Raw genomic sequence first — 15,616 nt, 5'->3', positions numbered from 1 at the left:
ATTGGCGCCCAATACGAGACCTTGTTTTATTTTGGTTTTTTTCCACTCACTGACGTCACCAGATGATTTGGTCTTGTGAAATATCGTCGCTGTAATCGTTGTGATGTCAAAAGTTTGGCACATTTTGTAACAAATGAGTGATGTTGGGGGTTCTAATAATAATAATAATTATTTTATTTTCGCCAATGGCGTCGCGACATTTAACTAGTTAACAGGCGCACGCGCCCATGTGACACTGCAGCGCGCGGGCGCGTGCGCGTGCTTTTTCCTCTTCACGAGCTCTGCGGACAGGACAGGACAGGACCGGCCAGGCCTGCGGGCGATTCCCTCCTCCTTTGACTTGTTGTGTTCAAGGTGACAGTGGAGCAGCTGATCAGGTGAGACGCCATTTACGCCGCATCTTTCTCACTTTGTCACGGCGCGTGAGAGCAACATCACTGCGTTTCCAATTACGTACGGATGAATTCAAGCTAAAGTGTTTTTCGGTAGGCCACGCCCCATCTGAGTGCAGCTGCTGCGATGACATGACTGACGCACGTGGATGGATGCTTGTATGTAATCGAAGCCTTTGCGTGTCGCTGATCCAGTGTCTACGTGGTGTGTTCACATCACATTTGGGTCTTTTCCATATCGACGGTGAACACAGTTGCTACATTTGCCCCCTAATATAGCATGTCATAATGACGCCTCGTTTTTATATGTGAATCTTTTGTGTTTTCTGGTCTCTTTTAAGTTCTGTATTCTAAAAATAATTGATTTCAAATGTCACAATTTCAAAAGGGGTGCCATGCTGTCGTAAGCTTGCGGTCAAGCTGAATTCTCGCCGTATTTGTGAGTTCACCAAAAACACTAGGCTCTATGGCGGTAGATTGGGGTCAAAAGGTTTGGACTTGGGGCGGCTGGATGGGGCACTGGTTAGCACGACCGCCTCGCAGTTAGGAGGGTGCGGGTTGGATTTCACCTCCGGCCGTGCCGCTTTTCTCCCACATCCCAAAAACATGCTTAGTCGGCAGATTGAGCGCTCCAAATTGTCCCTAGGTTTGGGTGCGAGTGTGAATGCTTCTTCATTGCTGTGCCCTGTGTTTGACTGGCAACCAGTTCAGTGTGTCCCCTGCATACTGATAGATGGATGGATGAATGAAAATAATTGTGTTGATCTTAAAGCTTGAGAAATAAAACACTGTAGTAAAATTATAAATACTTGTTTGAAAGTTTTTTTGGAGATGAAAATAGTTTTGCTTCACCTTGGTCACTATTGCGGGAATCCAACTCACAGTGTCGGCACACAAGATAGGCAAGTGCGCCCCTACCATCAGCGGCGACTCCCTCTGTTTTGCTGTGCACTCGGCCTGTGACGTGGTGTTTGCATGGTGTGTTCCAGGATGATGAGTTTGCCACCCGACAAGATAAAAAAGAAATGGTCCAAGGCCAGCCTCACCCTCCTGCCATGTTTCTACTTTGTGGAGGTACTCGCACACGCACGCACGCACGCACGCACACATGCACGCATGCAGTTAACTTGGGTTGTCGTGTAGCTCCCCATCGTGGCCTCCTTAATGGTGTCGCTCTACTTCCTGGAGTTGACGGACACGCTGCGGCCTCCGAGACTGGGCTTCCGCTGTCATGACCGCGATCTCAGCAAACCCTACGTGGACGGGGGCGACGAAATGATTCCGCTACTCATGCTGCTCAGCCTGGCCTTCGCCGGCCCGGCCGCCTCGGTACCTGCCGCCTCCGAGCAAACAAGGGAGCGCGGCCCCCTCTCCTGACGCGCATGTGCTTGCTTGCAGATCATGCTGGTGGAGGCCTTCCTCTATCTGCTGCAGTCCCGTACCACAGCCCGGCAAGCAGAAGGCACCATCGCCGCGGGAGGCTGCAACTTCAACTCTTTCCTGAGGAGGACCGTCCGCTTTGTGGGTATGGGCTTCACAACAGGAAGTTAGTTAGTTGTTGCTCAGACTGAGGCTTAAGACAGGCGGCGGCGACGCGCACCTGCTCAGGGCCACGTGACTCCTGGCAAAAAAAAACGCCCTTTTCTAGACTAGAGTGAAGAAACAATGACGACGAGGTTGTTTGCTTTTTTTTTGGTGTGATCTAACTGTTTGTCCATCTTGGTCATTTGGGTGCACGGCGGGCACCCATTGAGCTGTGGCAAGTTTGAAGCGGGAATGTTAGGCAGCGGGACAGCCACGCCAATCCAATACAGAGGAAATGAATATGCAGTCTGCTTCTTGGCATCTCGATGCCCTTAATGGAGGGTTAGTGGCGCTTTCTCATTCGAAGAAATTCAGTGAGTGGCCAAGCATCGCTCTTTTTGGCACAATTTTGTGTGTCAGTGCGCCATGCAGGCTTCCATCCGGTCGATGGACCTGCTCTCCTTCTCTCCCTTCTGGTGGGGTCGGATTGCAGGCCTCCATCCAGTGGATGAACCTGCTCTCCTCTCCCTCCTGTCAGGCGTGCACGTGTTCGGGCTGTGCGCCACGGCGTTGCTCACTGACATCATCCAGCTGTCGACGGGTTACCACACCCCCTTTTTCCTCACCGTCTGCAAGCCAAACTACAGCCACGTCTCGTGCGAAACCAACGCCTATGTCACCAAGGACATCTGCTCCGGACACGACCAACATGCCATCGCCGCTGCCAGGTGCGCCCCCGTCGCAGCTGCCGCCGCCGCTTGCTTTTCAGCTGGAGCCTTCCTCACTGATTGGTCTCTGCTCTTTTCTGGCCGGGCAGGAAAAGCTTCCCATCGCAGCATGCCACTTTGTCCGCATTCGCCGCCGTGTACGTTTCTGTAAGTTGGACCGACCCCGGGTGAACGAACAGCGCTCAAGCCCAAATGGCCTTGTGCGCTTGCGCAAAGCTTTGTCTGAATTCTCTCTGTGTCACTCCCGTTTGCTCGCCCGATTGCGTTCGTTAGCCCCGCAACAAAATGGGATTTATTTCCAAAAAGTCCGACAGGGGTCACGTTCGACGCTACCAGACAGCGCGATGTCATCATCCCCTTTTAAAAAGAAATAGTTTAAAAAAAAAAAGCAGACTGATGCGACAGGTGAGCGCATAGCGGGGAGAGCCAATTGGTCCACCTGAGAAAGCGGGCGGGTGCCGACTAACGACCCGGCGAGCTAACGAGGAAAGCACAGAGGCGACCTACAAGAACGCACCAGATCGAGCAGATTGCGGAAAAGCAAAGCCAGATGGTTTGAGGCAAGCGAGAAGAGGCTGAGTGGATGCGCGCCCTCTGTTTCCCGCCCTTCAGATGTACTTCAACTCCACCCTCTCGGAGCGCACCAAGCTGCTGAAACCCGTCTTGGTGTTTGTGTTCGCCATAGCCGCCGCGCTGAGCGGCCTGACCCAGATCACGCAGCACCGCAGCCACCCTGCCGACATCTACGTGGGCTTCCTGGTCGGAGCTTTCATCGCCGCCTACTTGGTGAGCTTTTCTCGCCGCCTGCTCTACCTTGGATTGTTGTTGCCAGGACACCTGTTGCCTGCTGGCCTTTGCTGTCCTTTGCTGTCCTTTGCTGGCCTTTGCTAGCCTTTGCTGGCCTTTGCTGGCCTTTGCTGGCCTTCGCTGGCCTTCGCTGGCCTTCGCTGGCCTTTGCTGGCCTTCGCTAGCAGCACTCTTGAAGCTGTTGATTCTCACGCAGGCTTGTCACACCGTGGCCTACTTTAGGTCCTCTGACACGCCTCTGGCCCTGCCCCCTCCACCCAGTCTGGAGGACCCTTTGCGAGCTCTGACCGAGCGAGGGCACGAGTCGGTCTACAACAAGGGCCCCACCTCGGCCTCTGAGAGCAACGATGAGATAGCGGCCAGCCCGGGACCCCTTCAGAGGGAGGTTGCGTCCATGGCAAGCCTCAAGAGGGCCAGTGTGGGTGTTGAGCTCAGGGCTCTGCGGAGTCCCATGGCCAAGGAGACCATGCTGACTTTCAGCAACACTTTGCCCCGAACCAGCATCGCTGTCAGTGACGGAACTCCTGGTCCGGCTCAACCTGTGCAGCCGCTCCAGCAACGTCCAAAGACTGTCCATGTCTCCAAGGACACGGTTCCGTCACAGCGTCTCTTGTCCGAATGGAACCAGAGGTCCGCAGAGATGCGAGCTCAGAGCGTGCAGGATGACAACGATCTCGGCCAAGACGGCTCCGACTTGGGGAGAGACGACAGATGTTCTCCCGTCCTCGCCGTGTTCTCCGGCAACGCCGCATCCCACCGCAACCCCACTCCTCCTCCAGGTGGCGCCGCCAAACCTGTGGCCACGCCGAGAGCGCCGCAGATCCAGCAAGCGGTAGCGCCTCAGGTTTCACCCAAGAGCTCCTTAGCCCGCGCCAAGTGGTTGGGTATTCGAGAGAAGGCTGGCATGGAAGCTTTGGGTGGCATGGCGGCCAACCACCCGCGACTGCTTCAGGTGGTGGCCATGTCCAAGCAGCAGGGGCTTCCGGCGTCCCTGTCCTCACTGGAAAATTGCTCCGAAAGCGCCGCCGCTTGTTGCACCTCTTCAGCTGCCCCCTGTCTGCATTGCCGGCCAGCTGGCGAGAAGCAACGCCAAGCTGTCGTCACCATGAACGCCCACATCTCTCGCCATCCTTTGGCTCAAACGCCACCAAGTTCCTGGGAGTGGGCCGGGCCCAACCCGTGCGACACATACCAGCCGAACGGCCCGCAGCGAGGAGATCCCGCCGCCTGCGGCAGTAGCTTCCGACAGCGGCGAGCTGGCGCCAATTATGAACGGCTGGCACAGTTTGAGGCGTTGACGGATGCGCAGCGCAAAGAAATGGCCGGCAGACGCAAGACGACGCTGGTTCTTCTGGAGCGAGCCGCTCACCTGACTGAAGAGAACCACCTCAAGAGTCGCACAAGGAAGGATGAGTCCAGTGGCTTCTTTTGAAAGGTTCTCTATTTTGGAGACAATCATGTCTGTAATGCAGTCGCATCAATTCATCAGTTGATTCTCATTGGCCGCTTTGCTGAGCAGCGGGCGGAGCACTCTGATTCACGGTCTGAACGACATTCGCACTACGGCCGCAGAATGCCATGTTAGATTTGGACCCAAAAAAGAAAAGCCATCTAAGGTCAGAATAGGAATCATGACAAGTTTTCAGAAGTACCTCCACGTAGGAATCATTTTGAGCTTAGATGTTGAACGACAACAATTTGGATGATTTAACACCACCCAAAGCTCAGGTTTTGGACTAAACAATGAATCTAAAGTTTCTCTAGCGACTGCCATCATTCACAGTGAGGATAAAATGTATGTATTCATCATGAACAGATAGATGAAAAGACCAACATTGATTTTGGTTTCCTAAATGTTGCAGCTTTGGTCATTTGTGTTTCTTGACTTGCGTTTTATAACTGGGCAGGAGTGCCAAATGGAATACGGCGGCCACGGTGACAGGTCAGATTAGACTCGGCTCTGAACTGGGCTGCAATGCGATCGTTCGATTTCCACGGTGATGCTAAATGGATATGTGCTATTGTGACCAAAACGCTCATGTTAACGTAACAAAGCACAAGAAAAGCAAATGAATGTCAAGAAGGGGAGGAGCTCATCCAAAACAACTTGGACGGAACCCCTCATGAGAAAAAGACACCGAATTTTCATCTTTTATCCTGTTAGCTACACTCTACGTATTACGACAAGATTTACGACGGGCGAGAAGCTAGTTCCATAATGGCCTGGTTGCTAGTCAGTGTCAAGGAGCTCAGGGGAACATTCAAAGCAACTCCCTCCTTCCGCTTGGATTGCGTTAGCCCCCAAAATGGTTTCAGTCCCTTTTCAGGGACTCCTCCGACGCTGCTTCCCGCACCAGATTAGCGACCGGTCCACGAGTCTGTCCAAGCCCGAGTTCAGTCTTAGATCAACCGACCGACCCTAAATCGGAAGGGAGCCCCAACCACAAAAGGGAGCCAGGCGGACATACTTTCAATGTGAACTAGTGAATGTGACAAATAAAACGTCTTTCGACTTGAAAATGTTTTTAGTATTTATCTAGACAGCAAATATGAAGAACATCCCACTGAGCCATCGACGTCTATTAGACGTCCCGTCTAAGTGTAGAACTATTTTAGACATCTATATTAGGTCATAATATAGACGGCAAAATGAAATCCATCAAACATAATCATATTTGGAAATATTAAACTCTAAAGCAGCTGTAAATTGTGTTCATAATGTACAGAAATTCTATTGCTTTGTTTTAAACAACCGTCGATCCGTACGTGTGAAGTCTGGTTATTTCTATAACCTGATATAGAGGTTTATAATAGGTTATTCCATAGACCTAATATACACGACAAAATTAAATCCATCAAATATGAAATAGTAAACCCTAAACCAGCTGTAAAGTATATAATACTGTACGGGAGTTGTTTTGCTTTGTTTTAAACAACCATTGTTCCGTGTGGTTATTTTTGTAAATATACAGTTATTCCATAGACCTAATATAGACGACAAAATCAAATCCATCAAATATGAAATACTAAACCAGCTGTAAGTTGTGTAAACAATGAAGAAATTCTGTATTGCTTCGTTTTAAATCCTAAATAAAACGCATGGATGGAGATCAATTTGAGCGTAAAAACAACTTGGTCACTTCCCATGAGTGCATCAATTGTGTGCCACCATAAAACAAAGCAAAGCAAGAAGAAGAATTAGAAAAAGTACAAGTAGTGTGCAGAGCAAGTGTTTGTTGGAGTTTAAGTCGACTACAGACAAAATCCCTCCTGAAAGACACCAAGGAAGGCTGTTAGAGGTGAGTCCTCCAGGTTTTTCACTAAGACTTGTCCATTTCACGATCACTCGATCGCAAGCTTGGACTTAAGTTGTAGCTTGCCTACTAGCTTGTACTTTGTTTTCCCATAATTTGCTACATGACTAGTTGTTTTCGTTTGATTCATTTGGAAGAGAACAGATTCTGACACAAATGTTAAAGGTAGCTAAAGGGAATTCATTTGGATAACAACTAGTCGAACAAGCAATTTTATTTCTACACAGTACTATTTTAAAATGACGTTATTAGATATGTACAACAGCCAAATGAAATTGCACCACATTCAAAAGCACAGACATATTTTTTTCAAAGATGGCAAAGTTTATATATGGAAAATACTTCATTTAGATATTGCAGCTAACATTTTTATTTCTCATTCCACCGCATCAACAGTCAGTCAGTCATTGTTTAGCTCAGTAAGTAGAGCATCAGATTTCCAACCCTCATGGTTATTTTTATTTCATTGAATCATTATTTCGAGTCCCACAATAGTGTGAGGTGCCTTCCCCTTCACACGCCATTTCTCCAGAAATTGCCAATTCTAGTTTGATATGTCCTACATAAAAAAGTATATACATATTTATAATGCAACGTAGCCCACATCTTTTAATATTGTACATATATTTTTACATTTTTTAAACGAGATATGATCAAAAACATCGCGCATTAATGTTTGAGATGGTTGGGTAATGTTTTAACAAATATATTGTTTAGGTTAGAAATCCCCAACATAAGTATGACTGTTTAAAAAGAAAAACGATGTAAATTTTCTCACCCTGGAACGTCACTAATCACAAAGGTAAGGATCACATGCATATGATATGCTATAGACTATGGCGTCTATGGCATAGATGTCTAATAGCGGTCTACGTGATAGACGTCTAAATGAAACTTTCACTGGTAGGCATGTTTTAGTCCAGACGTCTAGGCACCATATAGCGGTCAAATAGACTGCTTTTAAAGCGGAAAAGCAATTCAACGTTCGAGTCCAAAAGCACTGCAGGGGCGTTGCCTTACATCCTGGATCCATCCTGGATCTTGCCACGCTGTATCCATGGAAACGCTCATATGTGTGCACAAATGCAGGAGCGCAAGCAGATGCAACCCTCAGCACGTTGCCGTGGAAACAGTAGATGTGCTCTTTGGAATAGAACGAATGAATCAGCATCCTCGTGGTCTTCATCACGGCCGCGCCTTCCTCCGCACCTTACAAACTTGATGAGCGACGCACGGCTGGATCTGGATCCGGGGGCCAGCGTTGAGGACCACCTGATTCTGGATATGGTGCTGGATCTGGATCCGGGGGCCAGCGTTGAGGACCACCTGATTCTGGATATGGTGCTGGATCTGGATCCGGGGGCCAGCGTTGAGGGGTTCCTGATTCTGGATATGGTGCTGAATGTGCTCCCGCTAGTTAGCAAAGAGCCCCGCTTCCCAGCACAAAGCCCGTTGGCTTTTGCGTCGAATGACTCGAGTTGATTCCACCACCTGCCGACACATATTGACCGTGATAGTAAGCTGTTCCTTCTGCTCAATCACGCATGAACTCAGGTACGAGCGACCATGGGCTGTCAAGGGTAGTTTTTCACTTAAGGATAAACTTCATTGATTGTTCTTTTTTCCTCTCTGCTCTTCCTAGGAAGGGGGCAACCTGTTACCCGAACAGACCCCCAGGAAGACAGAGAACGAGTCCAAGACTCACCGTTTTCAAAAAGGGAGTGGGGTACCTATTCTAACGGCTTGACATTTTATAGATATTTATATATATACAATATATATATTATCCTGTCACAATTTCTCCCCACCACCTGCCTCTTTGCTTGGGACAACAACAAAAAAGCTGAAATTCTTTCTCAATCTTTCATTCAAATCACTTCACTCAATCAAATCTTTTTTGTCATGAATGATAAATTAACACTTCTTACATTGCTGTAGTGTCAGCATTGAATTATAATGCATTTTTAACGCAAATGAATAAATGCAACAATATTAGGTTGCTTTGAAAATACCTGAATAATAAAAATGGATGAATGATGATCACAATGAAATATAAGGTCTCCTTTGTAATATATACTCCTTGTAGCATGTAATGCTCTCCAAAAAGTGGAGCTAGCTCCTTTGCATCGAGGTTTATGGATGCAAAGAGCTCACGTCATTCTATCATTGCTTTTTGGTGAAGTGATTGAGTGTTCCGTCTATACAATCGGTCTTTGAACGCACCTTGTGTCAACGGGAGAACGCCAATGAACTTCAAGAAATCAAATGAAACAAATGCTTTCTAAAAGTGAAAATGGACTGACGCAAACGTGTGTTCTTCATGGTTTGATTGAAAACAACCTAGTGCTGTCGCCGTACGGCATCGGTTTTTCGCTTTCCACTGGTTTACAAACAAGGAGTCGCGGGAGCACGACACCTGTTAGGAAGGAAAGGATGCTTGCTGTCACGCCTCGTAACCAGCCGTTCGTTCCTCCATGTTGTCTGTTGTCATGGTTTCGCCCGTGTGCTCGCCCCTCCCCTCCCCTCCCCTCCTGTGTGCCCCTGATTAGTTTGATTATGCTCACCTGCCTCTTGTTACCATGTCATGTATATAAGTCCTGTCTGCCCCCCCCCATGCCCGGTCGGATCATTGTCTTTTTGTCTTTTTGTTGCTGGTGTCTTGTTGTCGTAATGTCTTCACATCTTTTGTCTCACGTCCCTGTCGGTCAGTCATCTTGTTGGTTTTGGTTAGGAAGTCATGTTAGTTTGTTAAGTCATGTCAGTTTTGCCGAGTCTGTTTTTGAGTTCCTCAAATAAACCCTGGTCCAAGCTGCACTTGGTCGCCCTGCTCCATTCCTAATCCTGACACTTGCTGCCATTTGAGATCATCCCTACTGGTAAATACACACCATCCTTCATTTATCCAAGCTGATGATGATGCTGCCGAAGACCCCCTTGATAGCTGAAAATCCGCCAAGTTGGCTCACCCTCTCATTTTTAACATATACGTATACATAAATGCGCAGTGTAGTTGCGCAGTCGGCGACGCTCTACAGTTGCGCGTTCGGTGGTGCGCTGCTGGCGGTTGCGCGATCGAACACAATTAAGCTCCCTGCACACTGAGGTCCACTTCCATTTTGGAAAGAAATCAGGACTTTAAAAATATTTTCCTAAATTTCAGCGATGAATGAATTGATGGATGCATTAGTGCTCACCTGGTTGTTGACGTCATCGACGGGCTCGATTCCAGCGTACTAAAAAACGAGCAGACAGGCAAGTAAGCGGTTTCAGAGAATCCTCTCTTTGTTGTCTTTTGAATTGCACTCACAGATCCGTCGTCGATCCCGAGTCTCTCCCGTCGCTCCTCAAAGTCCCTCGGCAGTGGCCCCATCGGGCCTTTTGGCAGGGGCCAAGCTATAAGGATCACATGACATCACACGGTTCAGTATTGTGGGATGTCTTTTGCCAGGTTATTGATGAGTCAAAAGAGGAGCCGCTTGGCCGAGGACTTTGGAATTGTTTGAAAGCTCCAGTCAGATAGCCAAAGCGAAAATGCCACGCCATCTGTCATGGATTGGCCTCGTAGGCATTTGTGTTTGTGATGGGGGAAATTGGACAACTTTGGGACACACCTGAGTTTTCTGTGGGTAAAAGCTGCTCGGTGGTCATCTTTGATGCCTGCGCCAACAAAGGAACTGCAAAGTGAAGGTTGGATTCCCTTCGGGGCTCTCTGCATCCTCGGGACAGTCTAGAATCCCTGGACTCCAAAGACTCTCTCGACTGTCTGGAGAGCTGAAGCTCCTGCTCTCGTCGCAGAGCCTCTTCTATCTCCTTCTCAATGAAATTTGGAACACCATTTTTCCTAGTCTTCAGGCCGGTAGACTCCCGCCAAGAAAGAGTTCTGGTCCACGAGCGGACACGGGAGGAGGAGATTTCTTTGGCGTGTCGATGAGGACAGCAAGGAAACAAAATTAGCTCTTGGTCCTGCCAGACCTCCCGGAACTGTTCCTTTGGGTGTAAAAGCTCTCTCGGCGGTCCTGGAGCCTGCTGACTTACTTCCCACTCATGGTTTCCCTGCTCAGTAAAAAATCGCAACTGGTTGTTAGGAATTGGTTGTGAGTGAGCATGCTTGCTTTGAATCCGCACCATGTGTAAGAGACCTTCACGGTGCTTCCGACCTCTTGAGCACCGGAGGTTTTCCTCACGTTCTCGAACAGAGCGGATCTCCTTCTCAATCGGGGTCTCGTCGTCAACATGGGAGTTGCCTTTCCTCACTGTTTGCGGAGGAACGCTGTCATCAAACACGTCTTTGACAAATCCACAGCACCCCTCTGCCCGCAGGTCCTCGGCAGCCAAAAAATTCATGTCGTCCACTGTGCCGCTAGGGCCTGAACTCTGCTCGTTCCCAGCTGAGGTTTGAGTTTTGCCATACTGGGAGTGGCTAAGGACGGTGCCTTCGCCCTGCTCCAGCTTGAGGAAGTGGTGCCGAGCGGCACTGAAGTTGATCTGCGCCCTGTCAATTATTGCGGAGCGAGGGGCTTCTAGTCTTACAGGGCTGTAGCTCAAAGCCAAACCTTTTGCCCGCATATTTGTGGATGGACTCCAATCCCGTTCGTTGAGCACACTCAGCTGCTCACTCAGCTTGAAAGTTGGATTCTTCTTTGGGGCTTGCTTTTGAATAATTTCCTTCCTCAGTTGTCTCTCATCTTCTTTGCCAAAGACTTGACAGCGGTTCTCTGGCCGGATTCGGTACGGTGACTCCTCCGAGTCTGTAAACAGACTCTCTGTTTTGTTGCTACCGGTGTAAGTCTGCACTTTAAAGGCCTCGCCTTCCTTCAATGTCGCGAGATGAACCCGCCGCTCAGGCGAAAGCATCCACGCCTCATTCAGCTCTGCTTCCGGACTCGTCGGGTCTTCCACAATGGAGTAAAAACCACAGCGGGATCCTGAACCGCTGTCAGGACTGTCTTGGTCCGGTGACATACTGACCCGCGGCGGCTGGTTGGCTGCCAAGAACTCGTCTTCATCTCTGTGGGGGGGACGGAGGCTTGGGCGCCAACCTCCAGGGAATGTAGTCCACGGTGATGTTAAAGACATAAAAATCAGGCAAGATTCCAACGCAGAGCACCAAAGGGGGCCTTAGCAAGGCGACGACGGGAGGAACGTTACCTCAGAGACGACGAGAGGATATTAATGTGGCGACACGGGAGGTGTCGTTGTTACTCTGACGACGACAAAAGGAGGACTTACTAAGGTGATAACAGAGAAGTTCCTATGGCGGAATGGCCACAGAGTAAAAAGCGGCTGACACAAAGGGGAGCCCATTCTTCGGACATCACCGTTAGCTTTTGACCTAACTTGTGTGTGCAGCCCAGCAGATAAAGTGAGGGCGGCGGCCCTCCCCCCTGCAGTCAGCTGATAAGGTCAACTGACATAGAATGGGAGTTTAATATTGAGCGAGCCGAACCAAACAAGGTAACGGGTTTTGCCAAACGGAAATCCCAGTAAAAAACATGGCGGATTCGCTAATCTTATTATTCCAACGCCACGTGCTGTTTGCAAATGATGAGACGTTGACTGAGCCCAAGGAAGAGGAATTGGAGAGCCTTAGAAGTGGCTGATGGTGCAGGGGTGCACTTACCTGTCTTGTGTGCCGACATTGTGAGTTCGATTCCCGCATGTGAGTGTGTGTGACTCCCCCAAAAAAATTGGAGCGGTATTTTGCAATGTAGGCCACATCATAACATTGGTGCAGTTGACTGATGTGATCTCATGCGACTCATCCCGTCCTGCACTGATGCTCAAATCATCTTTTCCCATTCAAATGAATGGAAATATAGTAGAAGTACATTCCAACTTGTCTAAGCCAACCAATAAGTTAGCCTAGTTAAGCATAGGGTTAGCTGCTAGCCATTGAAAAGCGCTTGTGCGACCTCCTTGGGCACAATTGACCTTTGCACGCCATCTTGGTTGTGACACGACAGGGTCAACAGCATCTGTCGACAGACGTCAGTAGCACATTTGACATTGTTTTTCCTAAAGAAACCCGCATTTTCTTACGACCGCCTTCGTGCTTTTAATTTACACCTTGAAGAAATTGCACGTGCAATGAGCATGCATGAGGATGACAAGTGTAACATTTTTCAATAAATACATGACTAAACATACAATGGAGAAGTGCGAGCGCCAATATTTGCTGGCAACCAGTCGGAGGTCTACCTCATCTACCAGCAGCCGGAAGAAGCACTTCTGAAACTAGTTGGATTTGAGCAAAACAACCCTATCAGGATCGGTGATCATTTCCGAGCTATAAATGCTGAAAAAGTGCAGGGGCCAGCCATATTTGCCCCACCCCCACCCTCCAGAAATGTTTATGTGGCGCCCCTTGCAGAATCACATGGCACTGCAGCACTGGCAGGCTTTTTTCTCTCCTAGTGACTCGCGCTTGGTTGGTGGGGGCGCAGCCACCTCGGGCTCTGCCCCGCCTCCCGAGGTTGACGTGTTCCCTTGGCGGATCGGGATGTGCTCCGCCGCCACGCTGACCTGCAGACCAGGGTTTGGGCCCAGCTCACACTGGTAAACCTGGACCGCCTCGCCTGCGCTGGCCATTGTGATTCCCTGGCTCCGGCGTGACTTGGCAAGTAACTCTATGGCTGCCTGGTGGGTCGCCCACTCAGCCGCCTTGTCGGTCACCCGCTTGGCCTCCTGCTCGGCCTCCCGCACGGCCGCCTTGTCAGCCCCCTGCTCGGCCTCCCGCACGGCCGCCTTGTCAGCCCCCTGCTCGGCCTCCCGCACGGCCGCCTTGTCAGCCCCCTGCTCGGCCTCCCGCGTGGCCACCTTGCCGGGCGCCTGCTCGGCTTTGAGGATGAGCTCTTCTACCTCGGTGGCGCTGAGCAGATGAACGCCGTCCTGGCCATTGACCTCATGGACCACTAGGGGGCACAAGTGTGAACGCGCCGTGTTTCATGAGTGAGCCCTCCAACTTGAAAGTTGCGCTTCCTCCCGCCTCTGCGACGCATCTCCACGATGCACAACGTGCAGCACGACATCACCTTTCTGTTCGTCCTCGTAAACTTTGACCCCTCCGTGAGAGCAGTCGACAGGAAGCTTGGTGTTGGAGGACAGGACGTGCATTTCCCCCGTGGTCTTGTCTCGCTCCACTTTGATCTCCACCGAGTACACGGCTACACAGGAAGAGTGAGGACAGAGAAGCTTTGAAGCCCCGCCCGCAGGTCGCCCCACTCACCTCGCTTCATTTTGTCTACTCGCTCAAAAGTAGGATAGCGTCTTCCGCGCTGGTCAGGCCTCGCCTCGGTCGGCGTCTAGATGGGGCAGCGCCACCCGCCCGCCCGCCCGGCCGGCCGGCAGCTTTTGACTGAACGCAAGCAGGGAGCGCAGGTCCGTCATCTTGTTAAGGATTGGCATGTAGTATTGACATTGACAAGGCGACGCCACGCTGCTTTCGGATTAGCTCATGGCTGTCTCCCCTTCGGATGCGTCTTTTTTGTCCCATAGATGGATGGAGTGTCTCCTCCTATGCGTCAACTTATTACACAGCCATACTGTGCAAGATGTGATGGTTGATAGCACACTAATTTATTGGTCAAGACAAACGTCGCCGTCTTCACAGCATCCCTGATTGACCACATTGCGTGCACAATAGCAGTGTGCGAAAAGCCACAGTGAAGTTGTATTTTTCTCCCCAAGATTTGAATGAAGGTTTGACTCCCACCCTTTGATTTGGTCACAATATGAAGCCACATGGCATCCTGCGTCTGATAGCCACAAGGAACATTTTGCTAGGTGGTGTCATGTTGATATGGTAGGTGGGATTTCCGACGACCGATGTGACGTCATGGCAACGGCGTCACGTTTTTGCGGTGACTGCTATGTCCCTCCTGTCCAATAAATGGCGCCAGGTATCGCAAAATGTTCTTCACTAAAAGAAGACCCATTGGCATTTGTTTGAACTCTACGGGGAGAATGAGTCACCCACCCACGTCAATAAAACTGCTTCCGCCAAGCATGCGCACCTCTGCAAAGAAGCCGTGTGCTTGCATCACTTAAGACTTGCCAGCACTTTTCACCAAATCAAGACAAGGCGTTTCGTCACAGCGTCGCATGTGACATCAAAATCATGCAAGGATCAACTCGGCAACTTACTGCGTGCGTGCGTGCGTGCGTGACCCAGTGAGCCCCCGCAGCCGGCATCGGATGAATAACTGGCACCCCGAAGCCGCGCCCGCACCACGAATAAGCCTTTTCACAATAAAAGTCAAATCCGGAAACCCCGAGTCTATGTCGTCATGTCTCGTTCATTTCCCAAGTACAATAGTGGGGACAGAATTTCATTCCACATTTTTGTTTTACAAGTAAAATAAGTATTTCTTGTGTGTTAGTGTGTGTGTGTGTGTGTGTGTGTAGGGGGGGTCATCCATCAAGGTAGTGTTGCGTTCGACTTTCATACACAAACAGAACTTTATTTCTTTCAACAAGCAAATTTCAAATGAGTGTTTATAAATTCTTCAGTTTGACTCATTCAGTTGCGGTCTATATAAAGTGGAATCGTAAAAATATCTCTGCAACACCCGGAGGGATAGATGACACTCTTCTACAATCTTGGAGACTCCAAGTGCACAATAAAATGAACATAAAAGCATAAAAGTGGATTTTCCATGATATGGCATGTAAATATCAATGTACAAAGCATATCTTTACCGGTATGGGTGTATCAGATGAGAAGTGGTTGAAATGCAGAATGGAGCGGTGGAAATATTGGCCAACAATAAATAAATAAATTAAGAAGAGTTTGCCGAGCAAAAGAGCAGTTGGACGGTTGCCACTTTGGTTTTTCTTTGGTATCTGTGTTGCC

General features: G+C 49.5%; 3 protein-coding genes across 7 annotated transcripts; 1 reads left to right on the top strand and 2 right to left on the bottom strand.

The window, feature by feature from the left end:
* Window positions 1-29: 29 nt before the first annotated feature.
* On the top strand, window positions 30-6,011 carry LOC147046690 (phospholipid phosphatase-related protein type 3-like). 3 transcript variants are annotated; one of them, XM_085928369.1, is made up of 9 exons: window positions 30-377; window positions 490-636; window positions 1,382-1,466; window positions 1,536-1,721; window positions 1,791-1,917; window positions 2,455-2,644; window positions 2,734-2,791; window positions 3,257-3,430; window positions 3,648-6,011. In XM_085928369.1, the coding sequence occupies exons 3-9, from the start codon at window positions 1,383-1,385 to the stop codon at window positions 4,881-4,883; spliced, it is 2,055 nt and encodes a 684-aa protein (XP_085784495.1). In that variant the 5' UTR covers window positions 30-377; window positions 490-636; window position 1,382; the 3' UTR covers window positions 4,884-6,011. The 3 variants fall into 3 exon arrangements, with proteins under 3 accessions (XP_085784495.1, XP_085784494.1, XP_085784496.1); XM_085928368.1 differs by lacking the exon at window positions 490-636; XM_085928370.1 differs by lacking the exons at window positions 30-377; window positions 490-636; window positions 1,382-1,466; window positions 1,536-1,721; window positions 1,791-1,917 and adding an exon at window positions 2,156-2,258.
* Window positions 6,012-6,961: 950 nt separating this feature from the next.
* Window positions 6,962-12,072, bottom strand: misp (mitotic spindle positioning). 2 transcript variants are annotated; one of them, XM_085927230.1, is made up of 5 exons: window positions 11,914-12,072; window positions 10,377-11,804; window positions 10,073-10,158; window positions 9,960-9,998; window positions 6,962-8,256 (listed from the first exon to the last, which is right to left on the bottom strand). In XM_085927230.1, the coding sequence occupies exons 2-5, from the start codon at window positions 11,725-11,727 to the stop codon at window positions 8,179-8,181; spliced, it is 1,554 nt and encodes a 517-aa protein (XP_085783356.1). In that variant the 5' UTR covers window positions 11,728-11,804; window positions 11,914-12,072; the 3' UTR covers window positions 6,962-8,178. The 2 variants fall into 2 exon arrangements, with proteins under 2 accessions (XP_085783356.1, XP_085783355.1); XM_085927229.1 differs by having other exon boundaries at window positions 10,377-12,072.
* A 735-nt stretch (window positions 12,073-12,807) lies between these two features.
* On the bottom strand, window positions 12,808-15,517 carry LOC147046688 (uncharacterized). 2 transcript variants are annotated; one of them, XM_085927244.1, is made up of 4 exons: window positions 14,908-15,517; window positions 13,991-14,119; window positions 13,797-13,928; window positions 12,808-13,676 (listed from the first exon to the last, which is right to left on the bottom strand). In XM_085927244.1, exons 2-4 carry the CDS (start codon window positions 13,998-14,000, stop codon window positions 13,138-13,140), a joined length of 681 nt encoding a protein of 226 aa, XP_085783370.1. In that variant the 5' UTR covers window positions 14,001-14,119; window positions 14,908-15,517; the 3' UTR covers window positions 12,808-13,137. The 2 variants fall into 2 exon arrangements, with proteins under 2 accessions (XP_085783370.1, XP_085783371.1); XM_085927245.1 differs by lacking the exon at window positions 14,908-15,517 and having other exon boundaries at window positions 13,991-14,502.
* Window positions 15,518-15,616: the final 99 nt, after the last annotated feature.

The sequence above is a fragment of the Syngnathus leptorhynchus genome, chromosome 13, assembly GCF_054491065.1.
Source record: "Syngnathus leptorhynchus isolate UIUO chromosome 13, UIUO_Slep, whole genome shotgun sequence".
NCBI classification, from domain to species: domain Eukaryota; kingdom Metazoa; phylum Chordata; class Actinopteri; order Syngnathiformes; family Syngnathidae; genus Syngnathus; species Syngnathus leptorhynchus.
Note: the sequence above shows the minus strand (reverse complement) of the source record. Positions and strands in the feature narration are given on the sequence as shown.

Excerpts from the sequence above, each read along its gene's own strand:
- LOC147046688 (XM_085927244.1), bottom strand. Across the intron at positions 13,677-13,796 it reads TTACGAGGACGAACAGAAAG|TGGTCCATGAGGTCAATGGC; the intron begins GTGATGTCGTGC and ends TGTGCCCCCTAG.
- LOC147046690 (XM_085928368.1), top strand. The coding sequence starts at position 1,383 with ATGATGAGTTTGCCACCCGACAAGATAAAAAAGAAATGGTCCAAGGCC. Across the intron at positions 1,467-1,535 it reads CATGTTTCTACTTTGTGGAG|CTCCCCATCGTGGCCTCCTT; the intron begins GTACTCGCACAC and ends GTTGTCGTGTAG. Across the intron at positions 1,722-1,790 it reads TCGCCGGCCCGGCCGCCTCG|ATCATGCTGGTGGAGGCCTT; the intron begins GTACCTGCCGCC and ends GCTTGCTTGCAG.
- misp (XM_085927229.1), bottom strand. The coding sequence starts at position 11,841 with ATGTCTTTAACATCACCGTGGACTACATTCCCTGGAGGTTGGCGCCCA. Across the intron at positions 10,159-10,376 it reads TTTACCCACAGAAAACTCAG|CTTGGCCCCTGCCAAAAGGC; the intron begins GTGTGTCCCAAA and ends TGATCCTTATAG. Across the intron at positions 9,999-10,072 it reads TCGGGATCGACGACGGATCT|TACGCTGGAATCGAGCCCGT; the intron begins GTGAGTGCAATT and ends CTCGTTTTTTAG.